The 16450-nt window shown below is 40.0% G+C and overlaps 1 protein-coding gene across 2 annotated transcripts in view; it reads right to left on the minus strand.

The window, feature by feature from the left end:
- Positions 1–15248, minus strand: part of LOC139943803 (uncharacterized) — a 62873-nt gene extending 47625 nt beyond the window's left edge. The window contains exons 1-11 of one of the 2 annotated variants that reach the window (XM_071940622.1): positions 14945–15248; positions 14141–14174; positions 13117–13590; positions 12208–12326; positions 11043–11427; positions 10363–10486; positions 9474–9664; positions 6147–6282; positions 5471–5703; positions 3601–3764; positions 783–1443 (exon numbers count right to left, since the gene is read on the minus strand). In XM_071940622.1, coding sequence (XP_071796723.1) covers positions 783–1443; positions 3601–3764; positions 5471–5703; positions 6147–6282; positions 9474–9664; positions 10363–10486; positions 11043–11427; positions 12208–12326; positions 13117–13590; positions 14141–14174; positions 14945–14977 — 2554 coding nt within the window. In that variant the 5' untranslated portion in view covers positions 14978–15248. Of the gene's footprint in view, positions 1–782; positions 1444–3600; positions 3765–5470; positions 5704–6146; positions 6283–7974; positions 8079–9473; positions 9665–10362; positions 10487–11042; positions 11428–12207; positions 12327–13116; positions 13591–14140; positions 14175–14944 lie in introns of those variants that run through there. The other variant, XM_071940623.1, reaches the window with a different exon arrangement.
- Positions 15249–16450: the final 1202 nt, after the last annotated feature.

Genomic DNA, 16450 nt, shown 5'->3' on the forward strand with positions numbered 1-16450 from the left:
TACGCCGGGCTTGTGTTAATAATAATAATATTAATAATAACAATAATACAAAGCTTTAAAGCCATTGGACACTTTCGGTAAACAGTAATGTCCAAGGCCCACACTTCGTGTATCACAACTTCTATATAAAATAACAAACCTGTGAAAATTTAGGTTCAATCGGTCATCGGAGTCGGGAGAAAATATCGGGAAAACCCACCCTTGTTTCCGCATGTTTCGCCGTGTCACGACATGTGTTTAAAATAAATCTGTAATTCTCGATATATCGAGAATTGATATTTTTTTCATGTTGTCTCAAAAAGTAAAGCATTTCATGGAATGATATTTAAAGAGAAGTCTTTCACCATTACCTTCTGTAAACCCTGTAAGTTATTTGTAAATCTGTGAACTTTTGTTTTTTCTGTACCGAAAGGGTCCAATGGCTTTAGTAGCGCTTCACACAGAAAGTCTCAAAGCACTTTACAAGAAAAACAACAATAATACAAAATACCAATAATACAAATCAACATAATTAATGATAAGCATGAACACAAAAAGCGATAGAAAACAAAAGAGAACTAATTGAATAAATATGGTTTCAGCAGTGACTTGAACTGATTTTCAGTCTTGGCAGTTTTGATGTGGTTTGGCAGAGTTCCAGAGTACAGGTGATGAGTGTGCAGAAGAGCGATGACCGTATGTCTTGGTACGTGTGACTGCTCATTAATCGTGTCTCTTGATAACTTTGTTGTCTCTTTTTTTAAAAGAATGCAGAAACAAAAAAACGACTAAGCTTCACTCACCCAAATACGGTGCATTAAACGTAAGTTGTGACACAACTTCCATGACCTTGATCTCGTGTTGCATGTCCCATATCCCGGACGCCAGGTTGTTACTCGCATTCACCGAGATGTTTCTCCGACTCGCCTCCCACGTGTAGTTATGAAATACATGCAGGTGTGAAGGCCGCACCACGTGGGCCTTGAGGGCGTGCTTGTAATTGTGCACCGATGCCCCGGAAGTATAGGCAATGTACCCTCCCGACAGTCGGCTGTTGTAGTTGGATTGGGTCGGACGGAACTCCGGCCCGTCGAGCGCAGCGTCTGCCGTCTGGTAGGCCAGCTTACCGCCATTGGAGTTGTACCACCCGATGATGTCACCCTGCTTCACCTCCACATGCTCCGAGCGCTGAAGGGACAGAAAATTGCGACCGACCACACTGATGCTGTAGGATACCTCACTCACAAAGTCGTAGTCGAGGGGTAAGGAGCTGAAGCGGTAGCGACCCTGTAAGGATCCGTCTGCGCTCTTGACGCAGTCACGGCGGTTGAAACTATAGTGGCCAGTATCGGCGCATGTCTTGCTCCAGATGCTCGCCTCCTGTTGGCAGTCAACACTTGGTCGGTGGCAGGCTGCTGTCCTATGGCAGTACACCTCATTGTTAGTGCAGCGGGGACGATAAACCTGAATAAAAAAAAACATTCGAAAAAAACCATTACTAGTGTTCATGTACTGCAGACCAGATAACAGCCTATTTTTGACTTTGTTTTTGCCTTTGTACCTTTAAATACTTTTCATTGGCATTTTAGACCTTGCAGTTGAATGTCATTATGGCTAGCTCCAGCGTATCTGACAGTTTTAAGTGACAAATGTTTTGAAAAGGCTGCAAAAAAACTGCCTGGCTGAGCTACAAAAGTTATACTTTAAGTTAATGTAAACATGTCCTAGTTTAGTTATAACAAGAATGGTGTGTTGACAACACAAATGCCCCGCTGTGATAGGGGTTGCTGCACCAAGTCGTTTTTGAGTTATTGTTTTAGCTATAACGACCCAAATAATTAACTGAGGGGAACACAAAGGGGATCCCTAGACCAGCCCACAAACCAAGTTTGGAGTTCATACATGTACAGCAAGTCCTTTGTTAGTGATTCCTCGGACAACATGTTTTTTTGTTTTAGCCATAACAACCCTAGGCTTCTTGGGGATCCCATGACCAGTCCACAAATCAAGCTTGGACTTGATACGCCGAGTCCTTCTTGAATTATCACTTGGACAAAGATGACATGTGCACATACACCTACACACAGGCAAACACTATATGCCCCTTCGGGTTTGCTGCCAATGTAACACAAACAACAACTGTGCAGCAGTTGCGCAGGATCATACGCATTTGGGCAGGCCCTAGCCTTGCTCAAGGCAGACGCATTATTCGCTCCAACAAGACGCCGCTGTAAACCCACCCGCATACACTGTGCGTGGTGCGTGTAATCACACCGCACGACCCACTTTAAACACAGTGTCATATTGTACGACTACTGTGCACACAAGTCGTCCGCACTCAGACCACTAACCACATGTGGAGGGCGTTAGGCTGACAGCCTTGTCGGGTCTGTAACTTCCGGGTTTAATGTGTTTCATGAAAAAAAATCCAATATTGGAAAAAAATGGGGGCTCTCGGAAATGCTAAAAACCTTTGGACCCTATCAAGCTCGCTAAACATGTCGCGTCTTTCGCGGGCATTAATTGAATGAGTTGACCATGGGAACTCTTTGCTGATTATAGTAATGAAGTCAGTGGCTTCAACAAAGACCCAACAAGGCTGGGCCCATTCGGAGTTGGGCCCATTCGGAGTTGAGCCATTCGGAGTTGGGCCCATTCGGAGTTGGGCCATTCGGAGTTGGGCCATTCGGAGTTGGGCCATTCGAAGTTGGGCCATTCGGAGTTGGGCCATTTGGAGTTGGGCAGGACCATTCGAAATTGGCCATTCGGAGTTGGACCATTCGGAGTCTGGCCGTTCGGAGTTGGGCAGGACCATTCGAAGTTGGCCATTCGGAGTTGGGCAGGACCATTCGAAGTTGGCCATTCGGAGTTGGGCCATTCGGAGTTGGGCCAATTCGGAGTTGGGCCATTCGGAGTTGGGCAGGACCATTCAAAGTTGGCCATTCGGAGTTGGGCAGGACCATTCGAAGTTGGGCCATTCGGAGTTGGGCCATTCGGAGTTGGGCAGGACCATTCAAAGTTGGCCATTCGGAGTTGGGCCATTCGGAGTTGGGCAGGACCATTCGAAGTTGGGCCATTCGGAGTTGGGCCATTCGGAGTTGGGCAGGACCATTCAAAGTTGGCCATTCGGAGTTGGGCCATTCGGAGTTGGGCTATTCGGAGTTGGGCAGGAGTTGGGCCATTCGGAGTTGGGCTATTCGAAGTTGGGCAGGAGTTGGGCCATTCGGAGTTGGGCCATTCGGAGTTGGGCTATTCGGAGTTGGGCAGGAGTTGGGCCATTCGGAGTTGGGCCATTCGGAGTTGGGCCATTCGGAGTTGGGCCATTCGGAGTTGGGCCCATTCGGAGTTAGGCAGGGCCATTCGAAGTTGGGCCATTCGGAGTTGGGCTATTCGGAGTTGGGCAGGAGTTGGGCCATTCGGAGTTGGGCCATTCGAAGTTGGGCCATTCGGAGTTGGGCTATTCGGAGTTGGGCAGGAGTTGGGCCATTCGGAGTTGAGCCATTCGGAGTTAGGCCATTCGGAGTTGGGCCCATTCGGAGTTGGGCCATTCGGAGTTGGAATTGCCCATTGCCTTGAGTCTTACATGTATCTTAAAAAAAATACTATAAATTCTACACCTACCTGCAGTGCTATTGTGCCAGTGGTGATTGCATTCATCTCCCACGCTACCAGGCGGCCATCATGTTCAATAACGGAATTAACCATCAGGAAGACATAGCTGTTTGGCTGGTTATTGATTGTCTCATCTTGGTCAAGCATCTGCCCATAGAACAGCGTCTCCGCATCTGCACACAAGGATAAAACAGCCAGTTTGCAGAGAGTCTTTCATTTCAACATTTGTTTGTTTGTTTGAAGGATATACCCATCAAGGGGGTTGTTCTAAAACCCCCTCGACCCCCGACCCCCTCGACCACTCGACTTTATTGGATTTTTTTTCTGTACACCGAAATTGCTACAGTTCACAACCTCAGCCAATCACGCACACATTTGTATGCTGACGTTGACTACACCATGCCTCGCACATCTAAACACAGCGTACGAGACAAACCATACACACGTGGTATGCACAAAGCAAACTGCGCGTGATTGGCTGCTGAGATCGGTCCTGTGGCAATTGTGATGTACAGATAAAAACCGTGGCATTTACACGCTAATCTCTTGGCCAATCCGAGCCTGAGTAAGATTATTATCCCAACTGGGAACCTGCTTTTACCACCCGAGTACAATTATGCCCAACTCATTACGTGATGATCAGACAGACCATTTTCCGGCCGATCGCTCCCACTCTGTGTACTACCAGTTGCTGTATGCGCGGAGCTCGAGGTTGTAGACCCGGCCGACCAAAATGGCCCACACGTGTTTTGGGGTGCCCAATCGATGTAGAGTTATTACAACTGTGAGGCTTATGCAGATAAGACTTAAAATCAAGTCTAGTCAAGGAAGGAAGTTGCGTCACGGATCACACACACTGTGAATTCTAAATCGGGGACATCATTCTTACTAGGCCGTAAAGCGACATTTTATGAATTTGGAATTTGGACATTCTTCGAACACAGGGCAGACGTCGAGGGGTCGTGGTGGTCGAGTTTTTTTTAGAACAACCCCTATCAAGGCAACTCGGCAAACTCCCAAAAAGGGATATAAACACCAAGTTAGCAACAGCCAATCTCTCTCATACAAACATTGGTTTAACATCTATGATTATAAATTACACAATCAAGAAATTGTGATTCAGTAACTAGACGCCAATATTGATCCTAGTCATTGTGAAATCAGCAATTAGCTGGGGGATTCAAACCCACAACCTTGTGGTTGCAAGTCCTGCAGTCATCAGCAATAACCTATCTTTCTGAAAGTCTGTATATACTCAGCACCTTGAGTACCTTAGTTGGTAGATTCATACGCTACATGTATATAAGACTTCATAATTATTATTATTATTATTATTTTTATTATTATTATTCTAAGAGTCCATTTTAAAGGCACTGGACAGGTTTGGTAATAACTCAAATTATAAATCAGCAACAACTAAAATGTCGATAGAATAAGACATTCTAACTGATTCCAAGCTGAAGTAACTTAGTTTTTGAGATAATGGTAAATTCGAAACTCACATGTTTGAACCAAAGTGTGTAATGTATATACTCAGTACTTTCCCGAGTTTTGTGAATAAATTCACAGTCATATTACTCGGGTGGGATTCGAACCCACAACATTAGCCAATCTAGAGGAGATGTCTTGCCAACTAGACAGCGAAATTGACGGTAGCTAGAGGCAGTTTAAATCCTAAATTTGAGCACCGGGTAGCGCAATGATTTAATAGATGTTAAATTTGCATCAGGAGTAAAAGAATATTATTTAGTGTTACCCATACAACAGTGTGTAAAAGCATTCCAAACTCTCCAGAGTTCTATGAAAAATTCACAGGCATATTACTCAGGTGGTTTTCGAACCCACAAGTATTTTGAAAAGTTAAGACATTATTTTCTACCTTCAACATCAAAAGTGACGACTCGGCCGTCCTGAAAGTCAACTGTGGCACTCAAGTTGGTTCCCTGATAGACGTAGAAATCACATCCGAATCTACTGAGATACTCGACAGCAAGAGGGCAGTCTACCATCACGTCGGTCATGTTGGTTTCAACAGTAACGCTGATTGTCTGGGTCTCCTTGTTCAACCAAAGATCGGTGGCAGATGCCGAGATGGAGTATGTTCCAGGTTTGCTGTCAACGAAAAAAACATTTCAACTTTATTTAATCCTTTGAACTCGACCCTTTTTGTTGGCAATTTTGATTTTTTTGTCAAAAGTTCTGCCGTCGATTTCACCAACCTCTTCCTATTTTAAGATTATTCTTAGGACTTGGGACGAGTTCAGTTCCGTTTCCGAAGACGTTAGGACGCATTCAACCCATCCTAAATTAGGACGGGTTACTCGTCCTAACTCAGGTTCGAATCCCCCAGCTAACTGCTGTTTTCACAATGACTAGAATAAACATTGTCGTCTAGTTACTGAATCACAATTTCTTGATATGTGCAGTTTATAATCGCAGAGGTTAAACCAATGTTTGTATGAGACAGATCGGCTATTGCCAGCTTGGTGTTTATATCCCCTGTGGGAGGAGTGTATCAAAATCCCTTGATCAGCTAAACAAACATACAAACTCACTTGTAGTGATGAGTTACTGCCGCCTCTGCTACTGCAATGTCTGAAAATCCATCCCCGTAGTAAAAGTCATAAGTCACACCGGTCCCTCTGGTGATGTTACCAGCCATATCAACTGGCTCGTAACACAACTCCAAATCTGTTAACAATACCAAAAATATTTGAATAATAAGAATAGCATTTGATCTGCATCAAACTGGAGTCTCAATGTGTTAAGAAAACCCTGCCGTGGATTTCACAAAACTCTTCCTATTACTTTAGGATTAATCTTAGGATTAATCTTAGAACTAAGGACAAGTTAAGTTCCGTATGCATCTATAGACATTAGGACGCATTGAACCAAATCCTAGCGTTTCATGAAATCGCTTGCAGGTGACCTCAAGAACGAGGTATCCTAAATCATCTCTTAAGAAATGGCGGTGTTAATAATAATAAAAATAATAACCATTTTTGTATAGCGCTTTCACACCCGGAGGGCGTCCCCAAGCGCTTCACATTACCCCTGGTCACTGGGCCTTAATTCACTCCTTAAACCATCTTAGTTCTCTGGTGGGGAGTACGTGTATACGTACAGCCTTGTGCAACATTAATATGCGCTACTCGGCTAAATCAATCACTATCTCTGCCCTCACAGGTACCCATTTACCCCTGGGTGGAGAGAAGCAATTATAGTTAAGTGTCTTGCTCAGGGACACAAGTGCCACGACTAGAATTCGAACCCACACTCTGCTGAACAGAACCACCAGAGCTTGAGTTCGGTGCTCTTACCCGCTCGGCCACGACACCCTAAAAAGATGTATGAAACAAAGCATAACAGCAATGTGTATTCTGAATTACAGATATATATACATGTAGCTCATTCATCAACACACATGTGCCTAGAGAAGTTGAACTAGCGAAGAAATATCTCTAAATGTTGAGTAAATAAGATAACAACTTATTTCATAACAACTGAAAAAGTGGTGGCAGTATACGGACGTTTTCCCAGGCTTTCTTTATTCGGATGCGTGACAAAAATATCAAAAGGTTCTCCTTAAATTCGCGTACCACTGTCTGTTTACAAATAAATAAATAAATGACTTTTTTGCAGAACCCATTTGCCGTTAAAGAATGAATACCTTGAGCAAAGAAGCCACATGTATAATGGCTAAATAATTTGTGTTTTCAGTTTTTCAAAACCTTGAGGTTGGGGCCTGATTTCTTAATCGATAATTACGAAAGTGTACACGTATCAAAATTACATTTAAATGGTAAACAAACGCATTAGAAACACGTTAAAATAGCATTTCTGTTAAAAACCTTCCGCTCAAGTAGTTGTTAAATATTAGTATTATTAATATCATTCTTACTCTATATTATCAATCGGTATTCGGTAAATATATGCATATAAAGACAACACTCGCCATGGTCAGTATGATATATTGACGACGATGTGATTTCCCTCGATTTTAGGGACATCTTGTTGAAAACAGGGCGTCCTATGATATTCATTTCAAGTGCTGGAAAACGTTCCGTGTGGCGCCACCACTTTTTCAATCGATATGAAATAATACAGTAATTTACCTCAATGATTCAATAAGATATCCCTTTTTGTACAAATTAGTGAAAAAGTGGTGGCGCCATACGGATCCCAAGTGCGTCTACTCAAACAGTGTGCAACAACGTCTGACCACGGACATTCCATCACTTTTTTTCTTCCAGTTCCATCACCGATGCTGTCATTGTACATACATGTACACTACAGTTGTAGTTGCGATAACGTACAGGAGGGTTACGTTATCGCAACTAACTACAGTTGTAGTCCCGTAGTGCAATCTTTGTTTCCACTTACTCGAGTTTCAGAGACATTTTCCTCCAAGGAAAGGCTATCTGGTTGCTTGATGCTATCCATCTTTACTCTATTGTTTACTTCTAATATCATGTCACATTTCAGGAGGTCACATGGCTGAAGAATGAACTTGAATCAATACTTCTATTGCTGAGTGTACTGTATTATATGGATGGTCTTTAAACATGGCGTCGACTATAGTCAATGATCTCTTGTTACTTACAGCCTCTTGAGGGCGCTCACATTTATTCTTTCATTTTTGGGGGCAGTGGGCCACTCACCCTGGGTGCTCAAGATAATAAAAGCCCTTCAGACTAGGCCTCTTTTCAGAATATAAGAGTGTCACTGAATTATAAATAATTAAACAAAATCACATTTTCATGATGTTTTTTACGTGTTAGGCCTAAATTATATAATGTATTTAAAAGTGTTTTAAAACTTGTACAAATATTTTGTGACTGTGAATTTTTTTACTGTTATAAACCATTTCAAATCAAATCAAACTGAATAAAATAAAATAAAATAAAATAAAATAAAAAATCAAATCAAATCAAACAAAATCAAATCCAATCCAATCAAATGATTTACACTTATTAACTAGTTATAACTATTCCCATAATACTTTTGTAGGCCTAACTCTACAATTTTGATACACCAATTTATATTGAAGTCCTCCTTTCCCACTATGTAACATAGCTTTTCTCTCCACTTATCTTATTACTTTTGTCGTCTTCAGTTAGCCTGGTTTAATATTTTGTTGTATTTTCTCGTCAGCATTTTGTTTTTTCATTGTGTGTTTGTCTTGTCTTTGTTTCTTCTTCGCTGTTTGTTTGTTTGTTTGTTTGTTTGTCTGTATATAAAGGCTGTTGTCTACAAGCCTCGGTTTACTCTAACAGCCTCATGCTCTCGCTCCTCTCTTGTACTTATAGTTAATTCCTAGTTATATATTATTATTTGTTTATAGATTATATTGTTTCTGTATAATTTAAAGCCATTGGACACTTCAAGTAAACAGTATTGTCCAAAGGCCCACACTTCGTGTATCACAACTTATATAAAGTAACAAACCTGTGAAAATTTAGGCTCAATTGGTCATCGGAGTCGGGAAAAAATAACAGGAAAACCCACCCTTGTTTCCGCACGTTTCGCCGTGCAATGACATGTGTTTAAAATAAATCCGTAATTCTCGATATATCGAGAATTGATATTGTTTTAATGTTTTCTCAAAAAGTAAAGCATTTCATGTCATAATTTTTTAAGAGAAGTTATTCACCATTACATGTACCTTCTGTTAACCCTGTAAGTTATTTGTAAATCTGTGAACTTTTATTTTTACTTCTGTTCCGAAAGTGTATAATGGCTTTAATGCGCTTTAGATTTTGTTACATTTCTATGTACTGTTTAATTCTCACAACTGTTCTTTTTTTTTTCAACAAGAGTATGGAATAAATGTATTATTGAATTGAATTGAATTGAAGGGTTAGAAGTTTCTGCAGACTCACCTGGAAGTTCCTCCAGAGTGAAGCCGACAAGAACAAGAGGTGTTGAGTAGACTTTATTAGTCAATACACCACCGCATGTATACATTGGTTTGCCCGGGCATGGATCGGTACACAGTGTAGAGTTGCCAATGCCGTTTTGACCGTAGCTCTGGCTGCAGAAACACAAGTCCCCTTGCTGAAGAGCAGCATATCTGAATGGTTGATCAAAATGCTCATAACAGTAAACAATATTTTAGGAATTACATCATTACAAATTATGCTGAAGTAAAACAATTATTACTGTGAAACTTAAAACTTTTTTTTTTTACCCAAACAAATTAAAAAAAACTATAACAAAAGCATAAGGCCTTTATGTATAACTTATTCCTGCATGTTGGATAGCATATCGTATTAAATACACTTGATATTATCATTGAAATGTTTCTATACATTTTATTGTTGAATTATATGCCATCCATCTTTCATGGTTATATTCATTGTTATTTATTTCTACTGTATGTTTAACTGTCATTTTCAAAATGAGAAACAAATGCACAACTTTTTTTTCTTTTTTCTTTCGTTAAGAAGCTCAAATTTTTACAGGTTACATGTAGTTATTTTATGCATATGTTGAGATACACCAACTGTGAAGGCTAGTTTTTGACAACTACTTTTATTATTATTTTTGTATGGAAAGTGAGGAGGTTCTTTTTTAAGTTTTAATACAAAATTACCTCTTGGGGAAAAAATAAGTAAAAAAAATAATTAAAAAATTGTCATTTGTTTTTTTTAAAGTTTGAAAAACAAATTACCTCCGGTAATAAGTAAAAAAAAAAAAAAGTAACAAACAAATATATATTAAAAAATAGGCCTAAAAACAACAAATAAACGTTACCAGAATCATACTTACGTATAGGATCTTTTGGCACAGCGAGAAATGCATAATTCAGGGGTCATCTCCATCAAGCTGAACTGACCCATCGGAACGGTGAACTCACGGCTGGCGTAATTCTCATGGAAGCAACCCTTGTATCCTAGAAAAATTTACAAATGGAAATGATTAAAGTTTCGGTTCGGAAAAAAAAACCTTTTGATTGATTTTTGGTGAAAGGTTAGACTTTTGGTAATTACTCAAAATAATAATTAATTGATGTTATCATAAAAACCTCGTTTAGTAGAATACAAAGGAGAGCTGCTGATGTAAATTTATAAAACATTGTGAGAAACGACTCCCTCTGAAGTAACGTAGTTTTTGAAAAAGAGGTAATTTCTCACTCATACATTGTAAAATAATAAAAGATTAATCCTTTATTATTCTTTTAACTTTGATTACACATCGAGTCAAAAGTTTCACAGATTTGAAGGTATTTTATGCATTTGTTTGGATACACCAAGTGAGAATACTGTAAATCAAGTAATACAGATCATCTGATATAGAGAGGTTTTTGGTAACACCATTCAATGACTGTCTCTAATGAGTTGGGGTGGTTCTAAAAGAGCCGTTGGTTTCAACTCGACGTTTCGATCAGTATGCTCTGATCGTCTTCTGGATAATCTGCTTGATAATCGATTGTACGGTAATGTACGTACCCATTGGAGAGATGACAGCCTGTAGGGAATACGCTCTGCCCAAGCTGCTGCCAACAGAAAATGTGTCACCCACTCCATAATCAACATAGTAGGCATCAGTGTGACCTGTGTAGCGCATATCCATGGACTCAGCCGCCCCTGTATCCCATCGGATACGGGATCCACCACTCTTCCATCTCCATCCGATGACGTCACCAGGTTCAAAATACAGCCACTCCTCCTCGTTCTCAACGAGGTGAGTGTTGGCCTGGTTACTGTCGTACACACTACCTGGGATTTCGATCTCGCCCGTCAGGAGGAAGGTTGTCTCGGCGTCGTTGTTGGCCCGGTACACTCCCGCCTTAAAGCCGCCGTTTGTGGCCGCGTAGAAACTCCATCCTTTCACCTTTTTGGGGGTTCGAAAGTTTTAAACAATTTAAAAAAGATGTTTTTGGCCCCCATTTTCATGTTAACTGTCTAATTCATGTACATTGTACAACAAACTTCCGTCACTAAAACAAGCAATGGAGAGCTGTTGATATTACATAAGAAATTGTGAGAACGACTCCCACTGAAGTAACATAGTCTTTGAGAAATAGGTAACGTATGTTAATCTGAGAAATACTTCAGGCCTGAAGCCTTTCTCTGGCATCTAAAAGCACACAAATTTGTGCAAAAAAAAGGGTAGTTTTTTTCCCATTATTTTCTAGCCACTGCGATGACCAATATTATTGTTAAGCCCAACTTTTCACTGGTGTGTTATGTTACGCATATGTGAGAATACTTGCCTCAGACAATTGCCCAAGGTGTCCAAGGGTCTATTTCACAAAGAGTTAGGACTAGTACTAACTTAGGACTAGTCCTAAGAGATATCAAAAACATGTAGCTAGTCCTAAGTTAGGACTAGTAACTCGTCCTAACTCAAGATACATGTAAGACTAGTCCTAACTCTTTGTGAAATCCACCCCAGTGCCTTTAAGCACAATCTCGGTTAAATCATCTACATGTAGGTGGAGTTAATTAAATCGGGTATTCGTAAAACAGCGATTTAAACAACAGTTATAACACTCCAGTTTTGAAAGTTGCGATAACAATGCAACAAATCAGTTGATGCATTTTTCTTGGGGTTTGGTGTCAGTATTAATTTTCAGCCAAGGGAAAAATATTTCAAGTTGAAACTATATACCTGGCCATAGCATGTGAAAGGCTGGCTGTGCATGATCATGATGTAGTTATCACCGTCGTTACTTGAGCGGCTTTCGGGTGGAGGTCCGTGGGTCTCTTCGGCACAGTCCACAGTGTAATCTTATCAGAGAAAAGGAAGGAAAGTTTTTCAAAAGTCCTATGAAAGTAGTAATTACCAAACGTGTCCATTGCCTAATATGCAATGGACACTTTTGGTAACTACTTGAACTGTAGCACACAACTAAGTAATGAGCAACAGAGAGCTACAAAGCATTGTGAGAAACGACTTCTTCTGAAACGAGTTTTGGAGAGAGACTCGAGGAAACACTTCAGGCCTGAAGCCTTTCCCATGCATTATGAAGCTTACAACTTTGTGCGACAAGTGTTTTTGCTTTAGTTCATTTCTTGCCACTGCGAAGACCAATATTGAGCCCAAATGTTTACAGATTTGTTATTTTGTGCATATGTTGGAGCTACACCAAGTGAGAATACTGCTCTTTGATACTACCAACGGTAGTTTGACACAGACTCCGGGACGTGAATTTTTCAGAGAATAAGTGTGTGTGACATAGACCTAAAGTAACAATGTAAACTTGTGATTGAAGGTGTGAGCTCTGCTTGCGTTTTCTCTGAGAAATTGTCTCACTGAATTTAACCGTTGACCCACTTGTGGCTCTTGATGTCAAGTCAAAGATATCGACGGCTGAGCGGCGTGGCCAGATCGGAAATTTGATATTATTTATTTTAGGACACAAGTCATGGTTTACAGAGTTCATTATGCAACAGAAGGTCAATATAGTCTAGCAACGACAACGCCTGCACTTTTAAGGAATTTGGCACAGAGGTTGCTGAAGTCCTAGTCAAAATGATTGCCAAACAACCGTTCAAACTAAATTGTCAAACAAAATACCTTCATCTTCGAAGTAAGCTTTGATGGAGTAAGCCCTCTCAGTAGTGGTACTGACAGTGTACACTGAGCCAACTGCAATCTCCGTCGAGTAATCTGATATTCCAACGTAACGCAGCGTCGTGGACTCCAAACTCAGATCATAATGCATCGCCGGACTCGAGTGCCTGAAACCGAGCATGTCACCTGGCTGGAAGGAGATCCTATCGGCGGCCGGCACCTCCACGGACGTGTACCCGCTCGAGGTAGCCGACATGGTGTTCTCCCCGACCAGCTTGTAGTAGTTGCCCGTGGTCTTGCGCCAGACGCCCGGCTTGAAGGGTTGGCTGAGTGTGCTGTAGAATATCCATCCTTTGATCCGGCCGTAACAGTTGAGCTCGGTGGCGTCAATGATATACAGACGGTTTGTGGTGTCAGAGATGATGCGATCTTTAATTGAGCCTACTGCCATCTCAGTGATTGAGCAGTAGGGATCCTCTGTTTTTGAGAAATATGTAAAAACAAGTTAGTGTTGGAACCATCAGGGTTGGAGTAAGAGATGCTTTTTCAATTGAATCTTTTTTGCCTAACATTACCAAATAACTACATTAACTTAAAATTACATTTTCAATTAAATAAAGGTAGCAATAAAAAAAAAATACTGACAAAATTATTACACATATTATTTGGGTTGAGCGATGAGAATATGAACCTGCACATGAACGGAAGAGAAAAATAAACTTTAATAAACCAAGTGATTTTTGTTCAGTAATTTAGAGTGAAATTAATTTAGTGTTAGGCCTATTTATGTCCCATCTTTTCTGAAAATTTTGAAAGTAATAGGAAGCTTGGTGTTAATACCAGTCGGCCAGAACTTTATTCTGAATACGGGTCCGCCAAACAACTGAATGTGCGAATTGAAGAGCAGGGATGGGCTAAAAATATAAATTGACTTTACCAAACTTAGCACCATTCAAAAATTTATTTCCATAATTAACATTGGTGTAAATAAAAGACAAATTTGTTGTTCTTTATTCTTGTTACTAACCTGAGGAGCCGAGCCGAAGTAAAACGACAGCAACCTGCAAGGAAAAACACAATAGTTATGAGAGTCAAAGTGAAAGTTGCCATTTTTAATAACTAGACTAAGCGAAAGCAAATAATGCCCCTTACTGAAGGTAATTGTACTACACACCAAACTGAACCTTGTTAGCCACATCCAATAACAAACCCCCCAAATTCGTTTGACTAAAAATGACAAAGTTTTGTCTCTGATGAGGTTTTGAAAAAACGTTGGACTTTTTCACTTAAAATTTCAATCAAAAAATGAGACTCAAAGTTGTTAAAACTTGTCCTGAACTAGCTCAATAAAAAAGATCTTTATATAGCGCATAATCTGCCTTAAATAGTGCATAAGGTACTTCACACTAACAATAAAACAGTAAGAAGTTAGACCCAGTGACTGGGGCGCTAGTTTCCTTTGTTTGAAATTTTGACATTATCGGTCATCTAGGAATGTAAAAATTCCGAAAAAAGGAATCTAGCGCCCCAGTCACTGGGTCTAGTAAAGAAGTATAAATAAAACTATGCTGACAAACAAAAAACACGCTACTTAAAAAGTACAGTAAAAAGTTTTTGTTGGTTCTAAACATAGACTTCTCCTTGGAATAGATTCATAGACTCGTCTTTAAAACTAGAGAATTTGAAAAAGTAAACATCCCCAAAATACCTGAACATACAAGTTTGTCATTAAACTATCCAGTGTGAAGAGAAGTAATCATGCCTAGCCTTAACTGTACAACCTAAGCTAAAACAAACAATAGAAACTTGACATTCTATTCTTTAAACTTACCACAACGGCGACAAATTCAGCTCCGTATCTCATTTTTCTGGTAAGTTTCCTCCACAAAACAACAATAATACTTTCAAACACACTGCAATTGAAGAAACTCTATATTCCTTGGTTAGTTTTCGCTCCCAAATTGACCCATTTTCAGGTTTCCCTCTTAGAGGGAAAACTGCGTATGGCTTTTCAAAATGGCGTTGCTGCTGTTTCTAAACCAAAAAGCTTAATGTATTTTTACTTTTGTGGTGCAATCATCAATCGGTAGGATGTACATCCTCTTGTATAATTAATGAGCTTAATATTGATTTTGGTGTTTGGTCGGGCCACTTTGTCCTCCTGGGGGAGTTGGGAACTTTCAATGAGGCCCAGTATTGATTTTTCATTGTGACATAAAGACTTTTTAATAGAACAGGCTGTTGCGAAATGGGCAGTTGTTTCATAATGTTTATGAGTGTGGTCAAGGTTGTGTTATAATTCATACCACTGAAAGTTTCAAACTAATAAGCAGAAAATACTTTCTTATAATGAAGCTTCAATAACAATCGATTGGAAATCCCCAATCTTTAAAAAAAAACACCTGTATCTTTAGATCCTTTTAACTATTGGTGCTGTAGTTATACCATCACTTAATTTTGCTTGAAAAACTCGAAAATGTTCTGAATTTATATCGAAGAGCCTTACTCCCTGCAGTAAAAACAATTACAAGTTATAAAATTAATTGTTTTAAAACAAAACAACAATACAAAAACAACAAACAGCCATGGCTTTTGCTTTACAGGCTGTGGTTCGTCGCATCATCATGTTTTCTTTGGTATACTTATTTTTGTTTATCTCATGGACAAAAAGTCCTAAACGACCTTAAGTAGGGCCCAATGTATACACATCAAGATTGTACAGTAGCACTTGAAATCTACAGACGTCTTGTTTATACGCTTCCCTTTATCTTGTGCTACAGTTAGGTAGCCACAGTTGCTAAGTGGGCTATTGATCGTATTTGCATGCAACTGTACGGGATTAACACATCAGAGACCTGAATAGTCTAGGGTGGTACACCCCTGGTTATTTTCAGAACCTTCTAAACCAATGGATTGATTATTTCTACGATGCTACCGCAATCGCCAAGAAATTCAATAAAAAGGTTCAAGAGGGGCTACAAGGTCAAATTAAGTTTTGTGATGCACTAATTTTCCAATAGATGAGTCCTCATGAAATGCATTAGTGGGGACAAGTCTCTAACCTCACGTTAAAATGGTGTGAAACGTCATTTCAATTGCTACTCTTTGTGAAACATGACGTCACTGCACAGCAAAAGCAAACGTGCAAATAAAAGTGCCAAGTTCAATGCTGGATGGAATATCATCAACATTCAGGGAATGAACAGAAAAAATCTCTTTGCGAAAATGTTCAGACCAAATTTGAAATGTGACGTCATCGGACGTCTTAGTACTGTGACAAAAGAATGTAGTAGAAGGGTATTTGACCTTGGAACCTTCCTTTAAAGGATCAGCCTCC

The sequence above is a fragment of the Asterias amurensis genome, chromosome 11 (assembly GCF_032118995.1).
Source record: "Asterias amurensis chromosome 11, ASM3211899v1".
NCBI lineage: Eukaryota > Metazoa > Echinodermata > Asteroidea > Forcipulatida > Asteriidae > Asterias > Asterias amurensis.